Source organism: Cinclus cinclus, chromosome 3, assembly GCF_963662255.1.
Source record: "Cinclus cinclus chromosome 3, bCinCin1.1, whole genome shotgun sequence".
NCBI classification, from domain to species: Eukaryota; Metazoa; Chordata; class Aves; order Passeriformes; family Cinclidae; genus Cinclus; species Cinclus cinclus.
In genome coordinates this window covers 55,959,551-55,984,244 of record NC_085048.1, presented here as the reverse complement: position 1 = coordinate 55,984,244, position 24,694 = coordinate 55,959,551, and the positions used below count along the sequence as shown (strand labels likewise).

The 24,694-nt window shown below is 43.3% G+C and overlaps 1 protein-coding gene across 1 annotated transcript; it reads left to right on the top strand.

Moving 5' to 3' along the window:
- Positions 1-26: 26 nt before the first annotated feature.
- Positions 27-24,694, top strand: SLC22A3 (solute carrier family 22 member 3). The gene is made up of 11 exons (XM_062488850.1): positions 27-434; positions 8,689-8,792; positions 10,770-10,924; positions 13,402-13,567; positions 14,581-14,698; positions 19,292-19,389; positions 19,527-19,741; positions 22,120-22,228; positions 22,474-22,586; positions 23,757-23,856; positions 24,637-24,694. Exons 1-11 carry the CDS (start codon positions 27-29, stop codon positions 24,692-24,694), a joined length of 1,644 nt encoding a protein of 547 aa, XP_062344834.1.

Genomic DNA, 24,694 nt, shown 5'->3' with positions numbered 1-24,694 from the left:
TGCAAACCGACAGACCGCCTCACATAATGCCATCTTTTGATGAGGTTTTGAAGGAGGCTGGGGAATTTGGAAGATTTCAAAAGAGAGTCTTTTTCCTCCTTAGCCAGACGGGCATAACTTTTTCTTCCCTGTTTGCCAGCGTAGTTTTCCTCGGTCGCGCACCGGAAAACTTCTGGTGCAGGATCCCAGGGGCAGCTGAATTAAGTGAACGATGCGGCTGGACTCTGGAAGAGGAGCGAAACTTCACGGTACTGCCCCTGCACCTGGGGAACGAGTCCGTCAGTGGGGAGTGCCAGAGGCCGGATGTCACTTGGGACACCTCTGCCAGCTGTGCTGGCCCGCTGGCCCGCTATGGCAATCGCAGCAGCCTGCCACTCGCCCCTTGCCACGATAGCTGGGTCTATGAACAACCCCACTCGTCCATTGTCAGCGAGGTAAGGAGAACACCCACCCTCTAATCAGTGGTGTCTATCCTGGTATGGGATTGCAGCAGCAAAATGGGATTGCCAATGTGTTGTTGGTTTGCTGGCTGGTTTTCCTTTCCAGATTTATTTAATTTTGAGCCACAAGCAAATCCAGACAATGAGTACGATCAAGCGCTGGCACCAAGCTTTTAGGGAAAGGTGATCTGATATGAGAGGTGGCTGCTCAAAGCCAAGTGCCCATGCAAAATCGAATACTGTCTGTAGAGGTATGCCAGATTAAAACAAAGAGTTAAGTCCTTACAGCTGAGGCTTCTGGTTCTCAGTTTTGGGCCAGCAACTTTGCCGATGTAAACTCCAAGTGTACTCTGTGACCAGGATCAATGTGAATTATCTCTTCTCTGTTTTCCAGCACTGAATATGTAAGTTTGCAGGTAATAAAAAACAACAGGTGGCAGACTGCCTATCTGAGATCTGGCAGGAGTCAGCAGAAGTGATTGTGCTTACTAAAGAAAAAACAAAAACAAACACACTTTTTTTGTCCATAGCTAACATTCAACTTTTCCTGAATATTGTGTCAGAGAGCAGCAGGCTTTTATTGCTAGTGGTAAGTGCTGGCAAATGCAGTGATTTTTTTTTTTAATGAGGTTGCAAAAGGCCAGTGAAGATGCTTTCCTCGGAGATCCTTTGTGTAATCTGCAATTGTGCTGTGTGTGTGGTGAAGTTTGGCTCCAAAATACAGTCTGCATGCTAGGAGTCTGCATTTTAGGGTCATTCTGACAGCAATTGTCACTCATGCAGTGATTAAAAACACAAAGTATGCTTAGAGGGATTGGCTCAGAAATGATTGAGGTGCACTGCAAAATGTGTCAGTACAGCTGAGGGCTCTGGTTCCTCTCTGTCTCATGAGCCTCCTGCTCTGCTTTTTAATTTGGTGCTTTCATTGGAGCTGTGTCCTCCAAAACAGGGAGCAGGGCACAGCTGGCAAAGTCCTGAGCAAACACTGACAAGAATTCCAATTCACCATCCTTCTCCCATCCAGCTGGGATTTCTGTATCCACTCTCAGTCGTCAGGCTGTCCAGGGTAGCAGCTTTGTTCCCTGAGCACTGCATGCAACCTGAGCAGCTTTAGCCAGGGTCTGGGCTCAAGAGAAGAGAAATCAGAGCACCTGACCAGTCCTCGAGCAAAGGTTCAGATCTGGCTTTCATGAATGATCAGTGAAATCAAGGCTGCTCAGAGGGCTTCAAATGACAAGCAGGGAGTTGGCGTCAAACTTTGGTCCCTAATAATGGTGTATCTCTGCCCATGCTGGCAGTGGAAGGCAGGGCTGGGTGGACAGGGAGGGAGGACAAATGGTGCCTGGGAGCTACTGCCTGGCTCTGGAACAATCCATAGGACATGGATGTGGTGTCCATGTTTATACAGTTTATACTGCTGCCTCCGTGGTGCCTCTGCTGGGGGACTGTGAGGAGTTCGACCTTAAAAATAAAAATACAGAGATTCCTTTTCTGCTGTTGTCCCCCTTTAGCCTTGCTATAGGTGAAAGCATGCAGGCTGTGTCCATAAGACTCCTCAGAGTCAGTTTATGGCAGCACTTTGCGTATCTAACAGAGCCACTGTGATTTTCCAGCAGTAGTTGGTACAGCTATGGGGAAACCAAGCCAGTATTTGTCTTGCAGCAATAAATGGGAACGAAAGGTTCAACACTCTTGGGGAAATACCTCATCCATCTCTACTTTCCTGCTCTTCTCTGCTGGGGAGACCCTTCAGGGCTTGGGAAGGGAGGATGGATGAAGGAATAATTGGGCAAGCATTCCCACCTGTGCTCCCCAAGGTGCATATTGGGAAAATCATGGAGTAACAGTCTGCAAGGATGGGACTGTCTCTTCCCTGCGCCAGGGCAACAGGTCCCACCACTGGTGTCACTGTGACTCCTAGAGGCACTCTTGCTGACCTTGGATGGAGGCTGCTGGGCTGTGACCTGTGCCACTTGGAACCTCTTCCCAGTTTTGCAACATTTTCTGGATAAATCATATCCCATGAGGCTCAATTTCTTCATCTAAAAAGGAAGCTTGTGGCATGCATGTCCTGACTCAATTGCTCTGAGATGAGCTACTAAAAGGGGCTTGATATCTTATTAATGAGTTATATATCCAGCAAAGACAATTTATATCCCAGATTTAATTTATTCTCTTTTTGCCCAGCTGAGTTTCTAGCAAATCATGACTCAATTTATGTTCTGTTTAATTAGCTCACCAAAGATTTCTTTTCTTACCCATCTATTTGTAATTGCTTCACCTTATCTGTGTGTGCAGAAATGTTTCTTTCAGCTAAAGATTTCTGGCATGTCTTGTTGAATCAGCAATGGAAGTGACCAGGGAGAAAAGGTTAGAAGAATGAGTTACAAAACACTCTCAGGCTGAATGTTCAGAGAGAAAGAGAGAGGGGAAAATCAGTGTAGTGAAGGATCTCTTCCAGACCTATGGCAAGCACAGGTCCACTGTGGATTTGGCAGTGTGACAAGGGATTCAGAGGGTGAAAGCAGGCATATAAAGCTGTCTCTGTGAATAGATGTCGTATCACACAGGAGGTCTGGCAGCCAAAACACGTTTGCAGTATTGCAGTATGTTCTGAGCACCCTTCAGAAGCTAAATCATATGACTGATTTGTGAGGAGTTGTGAAATGAATGGCACTGTGGTACCCAACTTCACTGCTGGTGTTACTGGCCATTCTCTCATCTTAGCTCTCTTATGCGAAGGTGTTCACAGTAGCATCAGCAGAAGGAAGCAAAGGAAAAAAAGGGAGTGTGGATTGATACAAAGCACATATACCTTTGTAAATACTACTTGGGATGCCTGCTGCATCACCTGCTGCTGCAGGACACCCAAGTCTCAGTGCTGGGTTACAGTGATGTTCTGGGAGAATGTACAGGACTTTCCTCCTTCAGCATTTGAGGAGAAGAGAAAATTGTATTAAGAAATCATCACAGAGGCAACACATAGCAAAGCCAGTTACCTTGTTCTAGTGATGGTCAAGACAGTATTGCTAAAGATTCCCTCTTAATATCTTTGGTGTTTAATAGGCTCTGAGAATAGGTCCCTACTTCTGCAGTGACATGGCCTAGGATCATTGTGCTCTATTGCTTTAGGTCAGGCTTTTCTGTGAGGGCAATCCGGATCTGAGAAAGTTGTCACTGGTTCTGCACACACAAACCTACACTGTGCTAGAGTTGAGCAAACAAGACCTAGGTTGACGTAAAGGTTTCAAGATATTATTTTGAGACACAGCAGTGTTGAGGTGGTGGAGCTCTGCAGAGGACCTTGGCCCAGTGCAATCAGCTCTGGTTTAGTTGAGCATGTCTTGCATGCCCTGTGAATCTGTGTCAGCAGCAGGATGGGAATGCAGTGGCTTCTCAGATTTTTCTCCATTTTTCTTGGAGAGGGAAGATGACAGGGTAAATTATCAAGGTAAATCAATTCCTGGCTCATGCCAGCGGGTGCCATCTGAAATGATGCTGGTCCCAGCTGGTGGCTGGCACTGCTCAGGAGGGAGGAGGGAGGGGAAGGACTGTGTTTCTGTGCAGCAGATGGAGATGGAGAAACAACAGGTGTGCTGGGAGGCTGCAGTGGACTGGGGAACCACAGCTTCATGCTCTGACCCAGGGGTCTGGAGGGGAGCCCAGGTCACACCCTGAGCTCTGTAGCACTTGAAACAGAAAGTGTTTTGTCTGCCAAGTCCTGCTGGGTGAGCCTTGTGAAGCACCCACATATCCAGGACATACAGAAGTCAATAAACCTAACTTTTCCAGGAAACTTTTCTGAAGATGGGGTCGCTGATCTTTAAGACTGCTGGGCTTTGTCACAAAGTCTAGCACTTTGTGACAGAGCAGCTGGAAGTAGCATGCAAAGGGAGAACCATTTTCTTCAGACATTTTTGCCATTGGTGACTCCTCAAAGCATGGGCATGAGTTACAATTGTGACTGCAGTGAAATGGGCTGAGGTGGTGGAGGAAAGAAAGAGGGAGGTCTATGTGGTCATCAGCAGCTACAGCACAGATGGGCGTATTTTAGGCAGCATTTATTTCAGACTTTGTTGGCAGGAGTTGAGCAGAAGGGGCAGATTTCCAAATGTCCTGTCTGTAGCAAACTTTCACACTGTAGATGATGCTATTTTGAGACCTAACAATATTTTGTTGCCGAAGTGTGAGGTCTGAGGTGGACAAATGATCATCTGAACACAGCCTATTGCACCTGCTGGGAATCAGTCTTCTTACTGCTCTGCTAGCCAGCTGTCTCAGAAAATACTAATCAACATTTGCAGAAAAACCTGGAAGGAAACAAATGTTTGTCTCATGGTTTTTACTTTTTACAGTCCCTCAGAGAAGGAGATAACACGTCAGTCAAACTCAGGGTGGAAAAAGTACAGCTGGTCCTTCTGCTATCCTCCTCCAAGGGAATAAATAACTCAATTTACCCTCAAATTGTTGATCTAGTGTGACTGTTGTTATTGGCATGGCAGCATATCCCATTTTATTTTCACTGTCATGGTGGATTAATATTAATTAAGGGAGGGAAAAGAGCAGAGGGAGCAGCAACTGCTGAATTTCTAATGAAATTGTGACTTAGATTTCTCTGTATGAGAAGGGCTGGAGCAGCTGCTTGCAGGGGTTATGCCAGTGGGGTTGTGTTTCTTCCACTGCCATCAAACCTACTAGTACTAGTTGAGGGTCCAATTTTTTCTTATCGAGGACAGCTGCTGCTTTTTTTTTACCCTGTTAGGAAGTGAAGAGTTTCTCTACCCCCCTCTTGCTTTGGCCCTGAGGAGACAGGAGAAAGAAGTACAGAAAAGGCCTTTTGTGCTAGGACATTCAACAAATGAGGTGATCTCAGTGGCAGGGGCACAAAGTTCATGGGCCTTTGGTCATGCACGAGAGCAAAACTTTCAAAGCTTTCAAAATTAACCTACCCCTCAGGCCCTGAGCCCCAGTGCCCTGGCACCAGGGTAGTGACTGATTCCTCTTGTCCTGCTAAGTGCTCAGCTTGGAACAAGACACAGAGAAGACCAGTCACTTCATCCCTTACCATTCTGCCAGAAACTTTAACAGAAAGTGAAGAAGAAAAAGATAATTTTTCCCTTTTCATTGCATGCACTTACAGAGGGTTTTGTTGCAGCTAGGATGTGGGAAAGATAGCAGTTTGAAAGGGCAGTGGACAAGAGAAGAGGAGAAGAACTGCCCAGCAACAAATAAGGAACATGCAGCAACAGTCAGCATCTCCCCAGGTTTCCTTAAACTATGAATATCTCACTGAACTGTTTGTCACTGGGAGTGAAAGGGCAAACCAAACTCTTTTCGGTCACTTGTATGAATGCCATTTAAAACATCTGTCTGGGCTCTGGACATGCTGCTGCAATTGAGCTGGGGAATCACTGTAAAATTCTTTATTGACCATAGATTTTAATACATTGTTTTGTAGTTCAATTGTAACAGGCGGTAAAGCTCTTTAAAACTACTCCCCAAGGTTGCTACATTTTGAGGAGCTTTACCGTCTGTTACAATTAAATTACAAAACAATGGATGAAACTCTATGGCAAATAAAGAATTTTTACACACAGGTATATGTGAGCTGAAGTGAATAAAAGTCTCTCAAGTACCAGGAATTACAAGTTTGTTGTTAGTCTGTAGGTCAAACTGAAATGGAAAATGTTTGCCTTGTTCCGAAGCCATGAAGAAATGGGAAGTTGCCACAGTCCCATATTTTCCAGTCATTAGTCATGTAAAAACTCATTCAGTTGCCACTCCTTCTTATAGTGATTACACCACTAATGGGCTGCAGGGAGCCAGTGCAAAGCCCCTTCCTTCTCCCTAAGAGGTCTCACTTAGGTGGTTTGCTGCTCCTTTATAGATCAGTGAAGCACCCAGGGCCATTCCTTCCAGCCACACCACTGCTTCTGTAAAACTGAGCATCTTGTTGGTGCCCAAACCTTATCAGGTATGTAGACATTCATGACTGGGATGTGTTTCCAATCAGCAGTGGATGGCTGCACGGACTGCAAGGCTGGCAGGGAGGACAGAACATTTTTTCCCATCTGTTAAGGGCGCTACAGAGGAATGTCCGGAAGGAACTGGTTCCTGCTGCCTGTCTGTGATGGCAGCACCTCATTTCTGCTTACAATGATAGCTCAGTGCCAAGGCTAAGAGAAAAGGGGTGAGGAAATGAATTGTTTCCCAGTTTGGGCAGTTTTTAACTTAACTCCCTAAATGGAAATGGTCTGTGTTCAGGTGCAGTGGTTTGTGTCCTACACTGGATAGAAATCCTGCAGGTGAGGCCAGGGCTGAATGCAGAGGTGAGTTGCAGGGCTGTGCTGGATGCCTGCGCTAGTGCACTGAGGGGTTTGGCTGAGAGCACAGCAAAGCCAGGAAGAGGTTGTGCCCTTAGCTGGAGCTGGCCAGCAGAGCTGGGTCACCTGCTTGGTGATTACAGTGAGGAGCCAGCTCACCGGGTTCAAGCAGGGTCTGTAGCCAGCGCTGTACAGAACAACAAATAGGCTTCAGATCAGGGGAAGAAAACCCTAAAGCATTGCTTTACTTTTTCATATCCTTCTCCCCCTGCCCTCTGGCACTGTAATAAATGTTACAGCATTTTTAAAAGTGTAAACATCAGCCTGTGCGTGGACGGGTGTATGAATGTTCAGAAACAGAGAGGAAGCACCGTGCCACTAACTTTTGTGGAGGCTGGTAGCAAGGAACATGGGAGGTGTTTGTACAGGAGCACCAAGGACAAGGTGGAGGCAGTCTGAAAACGTGGGTGAAGTGTTGCACATGATTCTCGTCCAGGGGATGCATGTAAGGATAACTTTCATGAACAACCAAACCAGACCACAGCTGAAGCAGTGAAGTGGGTCTGGCAGGCAGCTTGGATAAAGAAAAGGTCTCTGCAGGGTGTTCAATTCTCTTTTAAAGGTTACATTCCCCTCTAAAGGTTATGTTTGCAAATGAAAAACAAGACATTAGCAGGGTGATGACTTCATTGCCTGCTAGGTGCTATGTCAAGCAAACAGAAGTGCTTATCTGTATCAGAATTTATTTAAATACTTAGAAAATGACGAAGTGCAGGACTAACTTAGAACAGTTAGTGTGTTTTCATTAATCTTTAGAAAGAGCCTGTAACTCCTTATGAGTTTCCTGTATGCTGTTTCAGAACTATTTCCCAGAATATATACAATATTTGACTATATTGTTAGTGTAGAGATAGTGCTGCATAAATCATAGGAAACTGCTGTACAGATGAAAGAATCCTCTCCATTAAAGATACTTTCCCCTTCCTTTCTGGCATGCATTTGTTCTCCTGCCTTCTTTAATAATAGTTTATTCCTCACTTGTTTTCAGTAGGGAGAGGTCAAATAATATAAAAATAAATACATGTTTTTGAAAAGGGGTCAAGGAGAGTCCCAACCTCTGGCATCAGTACAGGCAATTGTGTTGTGATTTTAAAAATGTTCTTTGGTCCTGAGGCCTCATTGTTGCAAAGGTATGGATTGAAACCTCCCAAATCCCGTATGGTCTGCAGTGGTTAAATTTCTTTATTCTGCAGGAACATCTAAAGTAATTTCCCACACCATGCTGTCTATAGAATTACTTCAGTTTTATTTTCATTCTAGTTTTAGTTCCTAGTCCCTTCCTTCCTCTCGACCACCTCCCTCTTCCCTTTGCCTCCATTCATCCCCAACCTCCATCCCTGCTAGCAGTGCTAGGGAGTTACAGGTGCTGCAATATAAGGAATAGAAAAATCTGGGAAATCTACACCAAGAAAATACATATTCAATGTGTCTGAAATTGACCTGAGATCTGTTTTCAGTTTCCTCAGAGACTGCATGTTATTGCTTTAATCTGGAAGGCACTAAGAAGAATAACTAAATCATTTCTGTAAGTTGCTGTTTTCACTGGCAATAGCTGTGGACCCTTATTCTGCACCAAGCAAAGTCAGGGCTTTGCCTTGGCACCATATTTAACGTTGTTTGCAGAAGAGCAATTTGCTTTACAAATCTGGGCAACTGATGTGTGAAATCAGCATCCTCTTGGCAAGGAGGAGCTCTCCCTGTCCATGACCACTTTAAGAGTGCTATGCGCCCACTGGTGCTTGTTATTGAGCAAGCAATATTTGAGCTTCCCCTTCATTTTCCCCTTCCCATGTGGACGTATGCAGTTCTGTAATGTTTGACAAATGATCCACCTGGGTGTTCATGGCTCTCCTTTGTTCCCACAGTATGATCTTGTGTGTGGCAATGCCTGGATGCTGGATCTCTCACAGGCCATCCTCAACCTGGGGTTCCTGACTGGAGCATTTATCTTGGGCTATGCTGCTGATAGGTATGAGCTCTGCTGTCCTGTGGTTTGTTGGGAGGTTGAATCACTCCCAGTGTCGCTTCCAGTAGGCATGTGCCAACATTTTGCAGGTTTAATTCTCTTGAGATAAATATTCCCAAACTGAGTTAAGAAAACACAGTAAGTGTAATCTTTGCTTTGATTTGGGCTGGAAACGTAATGCAATTGTACTTACTGGTTCTGTTTGGACCTTAAAATGTCATAAAACAAGCTTTTCTTATGGTTTCCAAAGTTTTCTTGCACATCTGGACCTAGGAAGGGCAGAAGGACACAGAAACAGAAAGGAAGCATTCAGAGGAGCTTTCTGACTGATGTTTACTGAAGGATGTTGATAGGCACCATTGACAAGAAAGCCGCTACCTAAGGAAAGAAGGCAGTGGCTCAGTGTGGTAACTCTCTCCATTCACAGGCTGGATTCATGCTTACATCTGAGGTCATAGCCCCTGCCAACCAGTCCTCGGCTCTGTGAGAGCTGGATGAAGCCAAGGAGAAGTCCCTCTCAACCTTACCCATTCCGTGATTCTGTGAAAAGGTGTGGGTGATATTCAGGCTGGAGTAGCTAACCTGCTCCAGAGTGGGGAGCTCCCACAAGCTCTACCTTCCTCTGAAAGTAAAGAAGGGAGCCTAGGTTGTGCTTTGTGCTGCTGTTTAACAGTAGTCGACCTGTCCATTGGCTGAGAGCACCACTGATGATTTCACTGACAGTGCATTTTCCTTCAGTTTGTAAATTACTTTCTGCCTGGTTTATATTTTCTTTGGTATCTGTAGTAATAATAATAACTTAGAATACGATTTCTTCAAAGGCAAACTTACCTGTAATGGCATCTCAGATAGAAATTTTGAGTTAGCAAACAAAAGTAATTTCAAGGAAAACTTCATCTTTCCAAGGCATAGAGTAAGAAGGGAAAAAGCAAGGAAAAAGAGGCCATGGCACAGACTAACTTAAGATATCTCTGCTCAGTGTCTGGCCAGGCAATTGTGATACTAGCACCACAAAACTGTGAATGAGCAGAGATATTACAGCCAATTATTAAAATAAAATAATATGTCCAGGAATGCCTGTGTAGTAAGCCTGATGAAACTACTGTACAGCTGTGAAAGTTGTATATTGACAGAACTGGGGCAATGTGCTGCAGCCAGATCATTTCCCTCTTGTCTCCTTGACAGCACTCAAAAGAGTGGATCTGGTTGAAAATTGCCTGGGTTTTGTACTGCATTGATTCTTTTCCTTGAACCCTTAGAACAAAATGAACAAATACAGTTGCAAATACTTTATGGCAATATAAACATCATTTTTCACAATTTCTTATTAAAACAACAACAGCAGCAGCAGCAAAAACAACTGAGGAAAGATCTAGTTTTGCTTCAAAGACAAAATTTCATGAAACTACAGGAACATTTTCTTTTTTTTTTTTTAATTATGGCTTACCTTGGGCACATAATTATGTTTCTTGCTGGAAAGTGAAACTCCTGAATACATCAGGCAAATTTTGAAAAGAAGTGATCTAAACCTAAACCAAACCTATAAAATCACATAGAGTAGTTGAAGCAGAAGTGACTTTCACAGAACTGGCTATAATTTTTATTAGAAGACTCATTTTTGGAAACAGAAATACCCATCAAAAATTGCCCTTATCAAAAACCTGATCAAATCAAACACCTGAGCTGGAACATACAGGCCACAGTTTAGGTACAAAAAGACAAACATTTTTCTGAAACAAAATGGGGGCTGGTGAGGACATCACAAGTTTTGAAATTAGCGATGTAAGGACAGTGATAACTACCACAGGTGAAAGAGTTCCATATCCCAAGGGCCAATACAAAGTTTCAGAGAGCCACCTTTTGGAAAAAGGCTGGTGTCAAAAAGGTATTGTCAGATCTAGAATGAAAATGAAATGTTGGGGGAAAAATTAAAAATCTTTGTGTCTTCATGATTTCCATTTTCTTCTCCTTTTTCAACAGATACGGCCGAATCCCCATCTACCTGCTCTCCTGCCTTGGGGTTGGGATAAGTGGTATCATAGTGGCATTTTCACCAAATTTTACTGTATTTTTGATCTTCCGTTTTCTCCAAGGCATGTTTGGCAAGGGAACCTGGATGACATGCTATGTGATTGGTGAGAGTTGTTACCTTCTTTTATTCTTGGTTAGGGAAAGGGAGGGATTTTTGGAGGACAAAGACTCTGCCTGCATCTGCTTGGAGGACAAAGACTCTGCCTGCATCTGCTTGTCACAATATTTTTTCTTGGGAACAAAGCACTGGCCCTGGAGTCAGCAGACAAAGAGTAACCTAAGTCCATCCTAGTGAATGCATTTGTCTACCAATGATTAAGAGGTGAGGGAATGGATTACGAATATATAAAGGTTTTGTTATTACATAGAAGATCACCAGGATGATAAAAATCTACAGAGCAAGCCCCAAATAAACCGGATACACAAACAGGGACATGGTTTATTTTGGCAGAGTCTGAATGTCTTCCACAGATGCTCAGAGGAGTTAGCTGCTTCTCCTCACTGGGAGGACAGCTTGACTGGATGTTTTCATTCTTCATCTGGGAGATTTTGCTCAGTGTTAAGCTGGACACCAGGATCCATATTAGGACTATTATTTTCCTGAAAAGGGAAAAAAAGGGAAGCTTTGTTATAAATAGCATCAAAACAGCAGGGATACATAATCTCTGGTAGATTATAATTCATCAGTCTATAGTCTATAGCAATGGAGCTCCTTGAATAGCAAGCTTCCTTTTGACAAGGAAAGAATATTGTTGTGGTATCCTGAATGACTGCCAGGTTCCGAAAGGGAGTCATAAAGCCTGGAAAAGCCAGACATCGAGGAAGGCATCCTGCAAGAGATGGGATGTCAGATTTACTTAAAAATAAAACCATCCACTTGGTTATCTACGGTTATAAACAAAAACATAGCAATAACATCATTATACAGGGCAAAAGCTTGTATCATTGATGTGGTCTATGAGGCCTGTAACAAATGTTTAAAGTTCCTAGTGGAACTTATATGAATGGGAGCAGAATTGCAACCAGACATAAACACTTACAGTGGGACCTGGGAGCACTGTGGTGATGTATGTGCAAACATACCCTTTTAGCATCTAAAGCTCAGAAGAACCTTGTTTTTCTGGGCTAAGTAACACTGCTGAGAAGCTGCTGTCAAAGATCCAGGGAAAGGACCAGAAGCTTCTTTTCCTTTTACTTCCATGCACATGGCAGAATTTTAAACTGAGATCTTATCTTGAAACTTTGGCAAAGGCTCTAACCAGAGATATGTTTTATGACAGAGCCATGGCTACCTTACAATGGCCAAGCTTTAACAGAAAGGAATATTTTTCAATGCTCAGATCAGGCTGCCTGACTTTAGGGAAAGACTCAGAGACCCTGAGATCCTCAATTCACTGCATTACTGCAGACCTAAGCAAGGTGCCTAACTCTTGGATAGAGTGATTCCTTCCAAATTCCTTCAAGGATCAGCCCTTATCTCCTGGGATCACCCAGACTATTAGCCAACCTAACATATTTTAAGAAACATATACAGATCATAGGTTTGTTTGCACCAGGAGGGTGGTTGCTATTAATACAGTTCCAAAGCTCTTGGTGTGCTTCAGGCTGTCCCAATAACCCCCTTTTGCTTCTACATGTAATCCAGCTCTTTTGGGAGCAGTGCTAATCAGATATCTTTAAGCAGCATAGCTGCTCCTATGCAGACATGATAGATATTCAATAAAAATGATTGTGCTGTCGTATCTCTCTGCACTGCCAGCAAAAACAAACCATTGTTACTTGCAAATTTGTGCCTCCTTTTCCAAAATAACTGATTAATTAACTAACTAAATTTAAAATAAAATGTTTTCAGTATGTAGCAAACCAAGGTAAAACCCTCTGCTTTTACTCTGAAGGTGTTGTAGGGGAGACAGTTTTGGAACCAACAGGAGGCACTTTTCCATGTATTGCTCACCCCAATTGTGGATGTCATGGCCATGGGATATTGCCTGAAAAATGAGCATAGATTTCAGAGCTATTAGACACATTCACAAGATAAAAAAAAATTTAAAATCCACCAAATGACAAAAACCACAAAAGCCCCAAACAACAAAAGCTAAAACTTTCCTAATAAATAAACAAACAAGACTAGATCATACCTTACCCTCAGAGCAACCAGCATGTTATGGCAAAACACTCTTCCCCGCAGACACTTTGTGCATATTACCTGCTGTGAGCAGCCTCTGCCTGAAGGATCCCCTTGTTGGGGGCATGTACCAAAACTGCACCAGGAAGAGTGCTAAGGATTTCCCAACAAGCATGATCATGGTGCAATCTCAAACCCCTGCTGCGGCCCTATGTGGTTCAGTAGCAAGCATGCAGTCAGAAATCCCTCTGGCTGAAGAAGGAATTGATGAGGAGGTGTCGCCCATGCTTACCTGGCCAGCCTCAGTGACATGCCTACACTGCAGAAGACAAGATGCTGGGCTAGACAGAACTGTGTCTTGATATGGCATGGCCTTCCTTATATTTCACCTCTAATAACTTTTTTTCAAATTGGGTTTGTTTCTGTGTTATTCATTTTGGCTTTGTCTCTGCTCAGTGACAGAAATCGTTGGTTCTGATCAGCGGATTGTTGGAATCGTGATTCAGATATTCTTTACCCTGGGAATTATAATTCTCCCTGGAATTGCATACTTGATTCCCACCTGGCAGGGGATCCAGCTGGCCATTTCGCTGCCCAACTTCCTCTTCCTGCTCTACTATTGGTAATGTTGCTGTCATTGCTCTTGTCATTATTGCCATTGCTATTTGAGCACCTTGAGAGTTCTGCTGTGGCTCCAAGTCTTCAGAGTGGAACATTTAGGTTAGGAAGAAGACATTTGCATATTGCTGACTTAGTAATTTGTAATTCCTTTTTAGTGAACCACAGACATATGTTGCTTTAGTTTTTCTGCCCATAGTTTGCCTCTCTGATCAGCCACAACTAGCCCTTCACAGAACCCTGCTCTGTTCATTAGGTCAACTTGACTGAAGTTTGTCTTTTCCCATCAGCTATGGGACCACATTTCTGCCTCCCATTATCTGCTTAGTTAAAGCCTGACCTTGCCCTCAGGTCCCCTGAGCTGGGCAGTACAGCTGATGAGGCAGCAGAGCTCTAAGCTGTGGTAAATACCTGTCTCAGTGCAGCTGTCCTATGGGATGGACCCAAAGAGACTAATCCATGGAGCTCCTCCTGAACATTGCTTCCTTAGGTGCTGCCTGCTGTGAACTTTAAAATAGTGAATCATCTTAACCCTAGTCTAGCAGAAACTGAAACACCCATCAGTGTTATCACTTTGTGTTCAGTTTATAAAAGAAGAATACATTTGTGTGTATCTTACAGTGATGCAGCCAGAAGCTTCCTGATCTGCCTATATGTATTACTCTTTGTGTTTAGTGCTGGCTGTCATTGTTGCTGTTCTACAGGAACCTTCGTTGCTTGTTGGCTTACTTTTGACAACCATTGTGCAGATACAATAGTTAGATTTCTGATTTTTTTGGCTTTGTAGAGTGTTGCTGTAGTCTATTTTCTTCTTTCTTACCCACTAGGATCAAATATTTTACAGAAGGTTGACGAGAAAAACAGTCCTCAAAAGAGTGTTTGTATCCCAAACACTGAAAAAAAAAATCTGTGCTTTGTGTTAATACAGGGTAAAAGATAAAAGATGTTATCTTAAGATAAATGACTTTATAATGTTACAAGGTGAAAGCCTTTTTTATGACTTTTGTGTTCTTACAGGGTGGTTCCAGAATCTCCACGTTGGCTCCTGACGCGCAAAAAGGGAGAGGAGGCATTAAAAATCATGCGTAACATTGCAAAACACAATGGGAAATTTCTCTCACCACATTACTCAGAGGTACTCAGAGTCATATGTTTGAGCTAGAGGGTCTTTGTAAGCTTTCTTAAGCTTTGGAAGGTTCAGTAGTGTTAAAATGCGTTCTCTTTAAGGGATGGACCACATTCTTGAGTCACACCAGAACAGTTTGTTGTGAGTCATGCAGCTACTTTGTTAATTGTGAGATTAAAAAAGTGAACTGGCTGGAAATACACGAGCTTTAAAAAATAAGTTTGCAAAACAAGGAATCAGGTCTTTCTTTTGCAACACTCCTACTTTAAAAACTTGTGGGAAATAATCAGAAGCTAACTCGAGGGGCAATGGAATTTCAAAGCAGTTGCCATTTTATCTGACAGAGCAAGTGGAGATAGCAGGATCCACTTTCCTGGCTCCTTCTCTGGAAGTTCTTTTTACAACTGTAAGAGAAAAGGAAATTAGATTATAAATTCGCTTCCATCCCAACAGGGAGAGAATAAACTGCAAAGTTCACAACTGAGGAAGCTCTGTCTGAGATCACTATTCACAAAATAGGATGATATGTGCTAGAGTTACAGTCCTTTGGCCAGGGGTTGTGACAGAACTTGAAAAGACTGATGCATTTCAAATAATGCTGTTGTGTCATTGCAGCATTTGGCTTGTTCTGTGCTGGTAGCAAGTGTCTGGCTCTCAGACCATGATTATTACAGTATTGGACTTATGGTTCAGTGAGAACAGATGTGGTTAGCTGGAGTGATCATTAAGGTCCCTTTCAACCCAAAACATTCTGATTCCTGTGTCTGGGACCCTAGAGCTGGATGCAGAACTCCAGGTGTGGTCTCACCAGGGAGGAGCAGAGGTGCAGAATCCCCTCCCTCACTCTGCTGACCGGGCTGCTTGTGAGACAGCCCAGTACACAGCTGGCTCTCTGGGATCCAAGGGCACGTTGCTGGGTTGTGTCCAGCCTGTCATCCACCAGAACCTCCAAGTTCTTCTGGGCAGGGCTGCTGTCGATCTGTTCATCCCCAGCCTGTGCTGATACCAGGGGTTGGCCTGGACCCAGGTGCAGAACCTTGTTAAACCTCATGAGATAATGAAAGGACATAGCCCTGTTGGAGTGAGTCCAGAGGAGGGCTGTGAAATGATCAGAGGGCTGGAGCACCTCTCCTGTGAGGAAAGGTGAGAGACCTGGGGTTGTTCAGCCCTGAGAAATGGAGTTTCCAGGGAGACCTTAGAGCTGCCCTCCAGTACCTAAAGGGGAGTTACAAGAGAGCTGGAAAGGGACTTCTGTTAAGAACATGAAGGAACAGAAGGGTGAATGGCTTCAAACTGAAAGAGGGAAGTTTTAGATTAGATATTAAGGAGAAAATCTTTGCTGTGAGAGTGATGAGGCACTAGAACAGATTTCCCAGAGTGGCTGTAAATGCCCCATCATGGATTGTGTTAAAGGCCAGGCTAGACAAGGCTTTCAGCAACCTGATCTAATAAACAGTGTCACTGCTCATGGCAAGGGAGCTGGAACTTGATGAACTTTAGTGCCCCTTCCAACCCAAATTATTCTATGAATCTATAAATTATTGTCTTTTGCTGGGGCATGTACACCAGTGTGACTCCCACATCCAGGTCAGAATTATGCAGCGCCAAGGATGCCCCAAGTAATGTAAGCAGGAAGCTTCTGCTGCTGCAGCTTCCCCTTCACATTCAGCCCTGCATTCCTACACCTACTTCCTCTCTAAACATCAGCATTTTCAAAGCATCACATCAGAAAGATGTATCTTTCCTTGCTTTTTCTTTTAAGTGGTATTGATTTTTTTCCCTCAAAAGTATCCATGCTCATGACTTAAGCCACTCACAGCTGCAATGGATTAACCTCCACACATCGAGATTTGTGCTGGATCTGTTCCTGGGACCTTTTTAATACAGAATCTCTGTCATCCTCTGTGCTGTGCCCAGAGGAAAGGGAGCATCTCCAGGAAGTGCATGCATAATGGATCAAGGGTATTTCTCACATTAACTGATATCAGACTTCTCTTTCATGAAGCAGCTCCAGAATTTCAGGCTAAGTGCTGCAGGTGTGGAGGCTCAGAGAGAAGTGAGAGGCATTATCCTTCAGTGCACTTGGGCTCAGATTTTCCAGTATGCATCTATTTCATCGGCCAAGTCCCTTACACAGCTCTGGATGTTGCAGCTTTGTTTTTTTGCTGGCATGCAGAAACCACAGATGACCTTTATATGAAAGAGGATAAACATTTGCTACTTTCGCTTTGTGAGTTACGACACTGGTATAGGTCAACCCCAACCAGAACTCATTAAATTAATTTTAAATTATAAACTCCTTTTTTTTCCAGTTGCTCATATTTATCTTACCATGGAGAGTTTTTCCAAACTAATTTTCTAATTCTTGGTCACTGTCCAAAACCAGAATTAACTGCAACCCTATGAGTAGGAGCAGCTTCTTAAGAGAACTGTGGATCAAGATCAGTCCCTTTATCTACAGATTTTTTCCTACCCTATAGAACATATCTAGACATATGTATTTCTTGCATATATTAACTTATATATGAAAATGTTATATATATCCATGTATGTATAAACCTGCATGGCCCACGAAGAATTAAGCATGCTTAGGACTAGGTACATAAAAATAAACATGGGAAAACTAATACGTAATTTTGCTGGAACGTGAAAATATGAGGAAAGTCATAAAACTTCATCCAGGGTTTTCAAATAGCCTATCTTTGGAAACATGGGCCCTGACACTGAATTCCTAACTGCACTGGTGTGAATAGCAAAGCTCTCCTTGACTTCAAAGAACAAAAAGAGGATTTTTTTCCCCTGCAAAGTGTTGATTCTCCATAGTGCCTCTTTTCTTCATCTATAAAAAAGTGCTTAGTCATGCCTGGAATTATTTTGACTTTATTAAGACATAAAAATACAAGAGGCAGTTGTGCTGAATTTATCTTTAGTCCTCTGGAAATCTCAAACCATATTTGCACAAAGTCACAACTGATGGCTGGTAGCCTGTTCTTACAAACAACAGACATGGCAGCTTTATAACCATATTATGAGAGAGTCCTAGAGCAGTGCAGAAACCCAGCAACCTCAGCCTGCCTCACTAAGGACTCTGGCATGCAGCTCAAGTGGCAGTCCTTTGAAGAAAACTTTTGGCTCTGGTTACAGAAGAAGAGTGAGAGGGAGTAGAAAGGAAGTTCAAACAAATGTGGGGTTTCTCTGTCTTAGTTACAAAGCTCTGTGTCAGTCAGTTATGAAAAAGCCATGTGTAAATACATCCAGCCAAATCTCACCAAAAAGCAGCTGTGCTACCTTATGATACAAAAAAACAAATAAAGGGTGAAAGCTTTGGGTTCAGCCCTGGCTGAGCTGATCAGCCTCTCAGGCAATGCCTTTGGCTCTACCTGTGCTCTCATCATGGATCTGCATGTTACCTCAAGCTTCTCTGTCTTTTCACTCCTGTCTCCCCTCTGGCCTGGGCTCCAACACCTGTGTGAGCAGCAGGTGCTGTGAAGCATCAGAAAGGCTGCCTAAAATCCTTCTAAAAATGGCACAGCAGGTTTAACCCCCATGTTCCCCACCACTGCTTTGAGAGCTGATAGCTCTCCCAGCTGTGGCTGCCAGTTCTTGGGCAGTATCGTGCTTGGTCCCTGCCTTAACTCTCTCCGCCTTATCTTCCTTTTGTCTTCCTCACTTGCCAATGACCATATGAACAAAGGGTTTCCACCTGGCTTGGGCAGCAGGGTTAAAAACTGCTGGCCAGAGTTAGAAACAACCTAGATCCACGTAACTAGCCCCCTTTTGGCTCTCCTAGTATTCTGGCTCTGTAATATCTACGGCAATGAACTTCAATGGGTAAACAGAGGGCTGTGTGAAATCCTGCTTCTTTCTGTTTGTGTTAAGCCTTCTAACCAGTAATTTCATTGAGTGTCTGATTGTGATTGTATTGGAAGCAGCTGAGAACAGACTTATTATGCTTCGTAGGCAATATGAGGACCATTAATCCATACTTAGCAGGTTACTGTTTTTAGGGGTAAAAGCCATGTTCAGCACAGCGTGTGTGTACTTTAGGACCGTCTGAATTTCACTGGTTGAATATTTTGTAGTACCCAGGCACTGTCATAGGTGTGCTCTTTCTCTTAGTCCCCTTTTCTTCCTGTGGCCCAGCTGTGCTGCCAGTGATGTTCCCAAGCCCATTTCTTGCTGCTCAGCCTCTCTCTCCCTACTTCCCTCAGCACACTGCTTTATCCTGTCTCCTCCTCTCTGCCACTCCTTGCAGAAGGCAGTTCTGCTCCCAGTGGCCCTGGTGTGACAGTGACTGCTTATTAACTTCCAAGTAGCTCCACGTCAACAAGGAGGAAATAATTTTTCCATTCTCAAGTTAAGATAGGGGATTTTTAAATCAATTTTTGCACAAACATCACTGAGGAAAGCTCACAGCCATATAAAGTTATTAGCTGCTCCAACACCCGTGCACTGCTCTGGAGTGCTATGAGCAGCAAACTGGTTTGTCAGCACCTTTGCTTGCTGGACTGGAATACCGCTGATCCCTGTACTTACACAGAAACTCTGTCCCAGTGCCTGCCTGACTCCTGACAGCTGACTAATGCTCACTTGTCCCCTCAGATCACTATTAGCAATGAGGAGGTCAGCAACCCCTCCTTTCTTGACCTGGTGAAGACTCCCCAGATGAGGAGGAACACACTCATCCTGATGTATGCCTGGTGAGTGCCCATGTCAGTCCAACTTGTTACCAGGGTGGTGGGTACTGAGGAAAGACTCCCTTGTGACTTTCAGGGTCTCTCTGGCTGCTTGCAATCATTTGTTTGCCTCTCAACAATTTTTTCCCTTTGCTCTTTAGGTTCACAAGTGCCCTTATCTACCAAGGGCTTGTCATGCGCCTGGGGATTATTGGAGGAAACCTCTACCTAGACTTCTTCATCTCAGGAGCTGTGGAGCTGCCCGCTGCTTTCCTAATTATTGTGACAATTGACCGTGTGGGCCGGCGCCTGCCCTTCGCCACCAGCAACATCGTGGCGAGCATCGCGTGTCTCATCACTGCCTTCCTGCCAGAAGGTAATTCCCTTCCCTGGGTCAGGCTCTTCAGGTCAGTGGCTCCTCTCTGGCACCCCCTGAGCAAGGATGGTGAGACACACAGAACTGCAGATATAAGTAAAAGCATTTGGGGATACAGACAGCACATGGAACAACACACTGTATTTGCATATAGATGGCCCTGGGACATGGCCCTGGAGTAGCCCTGTCTTTGATGGGTTATGAACAATAGCTGGGAGTAGTCTTAGAGAAAAGGTGTATAAAGGCCCTGTACTCTCTTTAAAGGCAAATGCAAGGGAAGAATATGCAAACATAATGGGAAAATACATTCCCCAACATGGAACACACTTAGTAATGTAAGAAATCAGTGATTTTGGTGAGTCATCTTGGTAGTCTTTTCCTTTACAAATAAAACAATGCAAACCACAACACAGAGTAGGTTCTGTGGTAGGTATCACAGAGATTGTTGTCTTGACCTCAGGGATTTGGACAATGCTAAGAGGCTGGGAGAAAGATATGGCTTTTGATTAAGCCATTCTTATCTGGTTTCAAGGACAGCTAAAAGGTCTGATATTGCACAAAGGCATCACAGCACTTCTCTCCTTTCTTTAAATTGTTTTCCTTACCATGTTTTTTTTGTTTGTTTGTTTGTTTGTTTTGGTTTTTGTTTTGTTTTATTTTTTATCCCTAGGGAGGCATGTGGAGGTGCTTTGAATTGTATATAACCATAGGATTATGCTTTGCCTTACCGTAGCTGGGGACCAGCAGCTGAATGGACACGAGAAAAGCTTATTTCTCCTCAGAACTGTTCCTATCAAAGTGAGGGATGGTCCTGGCCACCCAAAGAAGTTTTAGTTTCTCAAGGTGTATCATGGGGCTACCAATAGCCTTCTCTCAGTAGGAGAGGACAGCCTTGGGATTAAGATACTTGCAGATTGGACACTTGAGGTCCAAGTCCTGCTTAAAGAAGTCTGTTTATACAGATGGAAAAAACTTCAGCTCTCAGCTGTGAGCTCCATCACACTGTGCTGCTCACACAGTTCGAGTCCCCTGGCAGAGGGAGGATCCACATGGATGTCACCATCACCTTGGGAGTCTGATGGACTGAAGGGGTGCCATGGAGATGATGTAGATTTGTTTTGTTCTTTCCATCCTTTGTTTTTCTTACATGTTTTTGAAAACAGAAATCTTCAGGGCAAAAGCAGTGTCTAGCAACATGGGATGAAATTTGATGGTGGTTTGTTTGGTTGTTTTGGAAGGCAGATAAACCCAAGTGTCTCATTTTTGGTTCAGAGAAAATGGAAATGTTTTCTTGTTCTTCCACTGAAGGTTTGAAAAACACAATCACTGCCAGAGCTCTCTCCAGTGGCTGAGCAACCCTTTGTGCCAAGTTCAGGCTTGTTGTTTCACTTGCCTCCCTGTCTGCCTAGTCATGGTTAGACCATGAAGGAGACTGCCCTCTCCCAAGAGCATGGCAGAAGTGCTTGTCACATTTTTTGTGATGCACTTCCAGAGAGCTCCAGCTCTCCAGAGAGGGGCTGCTCACAAGGAGAGGGGCAGCTCTGTCCTGCTATGTGTGGATGACCAGAACACCCCTGCTGATGTTCAGGGCATTCCCATTGAGGTATTCAGGGCAGTGGCTGCTTTCACCAGAGCTTGAGTGGACCTGGGAGAACTGGGCAGAGCCAACAGGGCAGTGTCAGGTACAGCCTGTGCCAGTTGTGCCAGATATGATGGAAGGGGAGGATGACCAGGGCTACCATAATTAGAAGTGTGTTTATTCTGTGGTGGCAAGAAAAATCACAAAGGGTAGGTGGGCTGCTCTAGGGAGAATTATTTCACTGCAGCCTTTCTGGAGGTTTCCAAGAGATGAGCAGATGTAGCATTTAGGGGTGTGGTTTAGTGGCAGAGTAGCAGGATTGGGTTAATGTTTGAACTCAATGGTCTTAAAAGTCTTTCCCAACCTAAACGATTCTATGATTCTATGCAGCTTTAGAGGTACCTTCCTTGTGGTCAGAAGGCTCAGGGAGGTGACTCAACAGTGTTTCTTACAGCAAAACATCCCTGTATATAAAAATACTCCTTTCTGGAGCACAATTTGGATGTGGTCATGGAAACTTATGATGGCTATTCTCCCACCCATGCTGTTATGCCCCACCAGCATCTTGAATCAATCAATCCTAGTGATTTCTAATTCTCCAAAGCAGCCTCACATGATGTTCAAAAGCAATAAAGGCCAATGTAGATTGTTACCTACAGCAGTGGCCTTTCAGTCTGATTTGCAGTGTTCTTGTGGTATAATTTCTGATGACAGGGCCTGAGGATCTCAGAAATGCTCTGCTGGTGTGTTTCTTTCTTCAGAAAGAAACACACAGAAGTGTTTCTTTCTGTATGAACAGATATTCCATGGCTCAAAACGACACTTGCCACGCTGGGAAGACTGAGCATCACAATAGCTTTTGAAGTAGTCTATCTAGTGAACAGTGAATTGTACCCCACAACACTGAGGTATGTCAAAAGCTCCCAGGAATCTTTCAAGTTTTCCCTGTGCTTTTCCCCATTTCCTATTTCACTGTTCTTTAGTTAAACTTGGTTTTCTCCAGAGTTTCCCAGCTGAATAGCCACTGTTTAATGTGAATGGCATATACTGAAGAGATAATTTTGGAGCTAAGTCTACATTCTACTCCTCAAACTGCTGGTTGTTCTGTTTGGTAGCACCTCTCTAATACCTGGTGCTTTTTGTTCTTTTGCAGAAACTTTGGTGTTTCCTTGTGCTCAAGTCTGTGTGATCTTGGTGGAATCATAGCCCCATTCCTGCTTTTCCGATTAGCAGCCATTTGGTTGGAGCTACCTCTAGTTATTTTCAGTAAGATTTAATTTACAACATACTTTTGATTTAAATAACCTTCTCCTAAAAGAGATTCTCTTTTTGGGTAAAAGTAGTATGTGGCCTTATCTGTCCCTCAGACCAGTGCTTCTCCACCTTTATGCCTGGAGCAAGAGGCTCAATGGCAGATGAGTGAAATGTGATTTCTCTGCACAATATGGAAGAGCTCAGGTCTCCTTAGGTAACTGAAGGAGCAGAAAATAAACTATGTGAAGTGCTTTAGGACAGAGAAACCTTACAGCTAGGTTCTGTAATTGCATTGGAGTCTGTGGCTAAACCAGACTTCTAGGAGGTAGACGTGACTGGAAAAAGTCAAAATGAAAAGGACAAAATAAGAAGGGAAATTTGCACCAATGACAGCTTTAGCTGAAAACAAAATTGAAAGGCAACAGACTTTTTAAAAGATTAGCATTATTTTAAGAAAAGACATAGATAGAAGTACATTGTTGTTATTATCTAATTACTAAATTCTGCTGTTTCTGAGAGATGTATGAATTCCCTCTGTCTTAAGTAAACATCTACAAAATCAGAGTGAGCTGTGCAATGGTCAAGGAACAATTGACTTTTTGCTCTGGCCCTTCTATTTTTGACTTAATACATTATGTAAATTATATCTATGCAGGAAATAATTCCAAAATATCCATCCTTAATTCAGATTGTATCTGAATACAGTTCCCTGAGGAGGAGTTTTTATTTTGAATCATATAATTTACTTTGGCCATGGATAAAGGAAGAGAGTATTTCAGGAAAATCTCACTGGTTTCAGGAAACACAGATGCATCTTCACAACAGGGCCCTTTGAGAAAAGGCAGGTGTTTTCTTCATGAGAAATACCACACTGGTTCCCATGCTGTTTTTCTACATTTGCCTGTGTGCACTTATCTCAGGTGTTTTACTTCTAAGGTCTCCCACTGGGGAGATCAGGCTGCAAATGAACTCCTAGCCCTCAAGTGATTTTGTAACAGGCTAAATTAGTGTAACATAGAGGTATTTGTTTAGAGTAGGTTAATCAGAAATAGCTGATGCCCTTAAAACATCTCACTTCAAACTCTATCTGAATAAACTTTTCTCAGCGGATAAATGCTGAAAAAAACAGTAACAATGTTCTTACTGCTTTTGTATTTCTTCAATTTGAAATGTCCATTGTAGGTATTCTTGCAGCTGTCTGTGGCCTTCTAGTATTGCTTTTACCAGAGACAAAGGGAATCTCATTACCAGAGACAGTGGAGGATGTGGAGAAGCTTCCAAGGTATGAGATGTATTTTCTTACTTGTACTTGGATGAGGTTTCTTGAGGATGTTCTCCTCCAACTTTACCAACTATTATAAAGTATTGATATTTTTCAATGTCAAAGTAAATTCCCTAGTTAGGTTGATGATATGAGCAGGTGGTATTTTCCTCAATAGAAACCTGAACTTTGCAGTACCACTAAGGAAGTCTGTTAAAAAAAATGTATGTACTGTACTGCACTTTTTTTTGTAAAAGTACAATCTGTACTTTTCTCATAGAGACATAAAGTTGTCCTAAGCATCTTTGGAAGCAGAAAACAATAGTGTACAAGAAAGGTGCTGCAAAGCATAGCCTGCAAATCTCTGCTCGAGAAAACCAGCCATTACCTCAGTGGAAGCATCCTGTGAAGAAGGGCCCCTTATCATGGATGCAATCCCACACTTTGTGAAGTCATTTAAAAGTCACATATGAGAAGGATTTATAGCTGAAGAGTTTTAGGCACAGCTTTCCCACTCCTGGCACACAGCAAGCCAGACTCTTCACTGCCCTGCAAATATGCGGGCAATATTTATGCCTTGGCTAAATAATTTGAGGATCTAGTGCTATACATTAATGTTTCAAGGAGAGGCTTTGGATATTGCATTAAGAACTTTTGCCTGATTCAATGTACAAACTAAAGAAAGAGGAAATTTTCCATGCAAAAAAATAATGTCTCAGTACTGCAGCTTGGACTACAACTTGAACTACTTATTTTCCTGATTTTTCATGCTTACACTCCTCTCCCCTTCTGTTTCAACAGTCATTTTGGAAAATGTGGCAGGAAACGGAAACAGCGGGACACCAACTCTTATATTTGA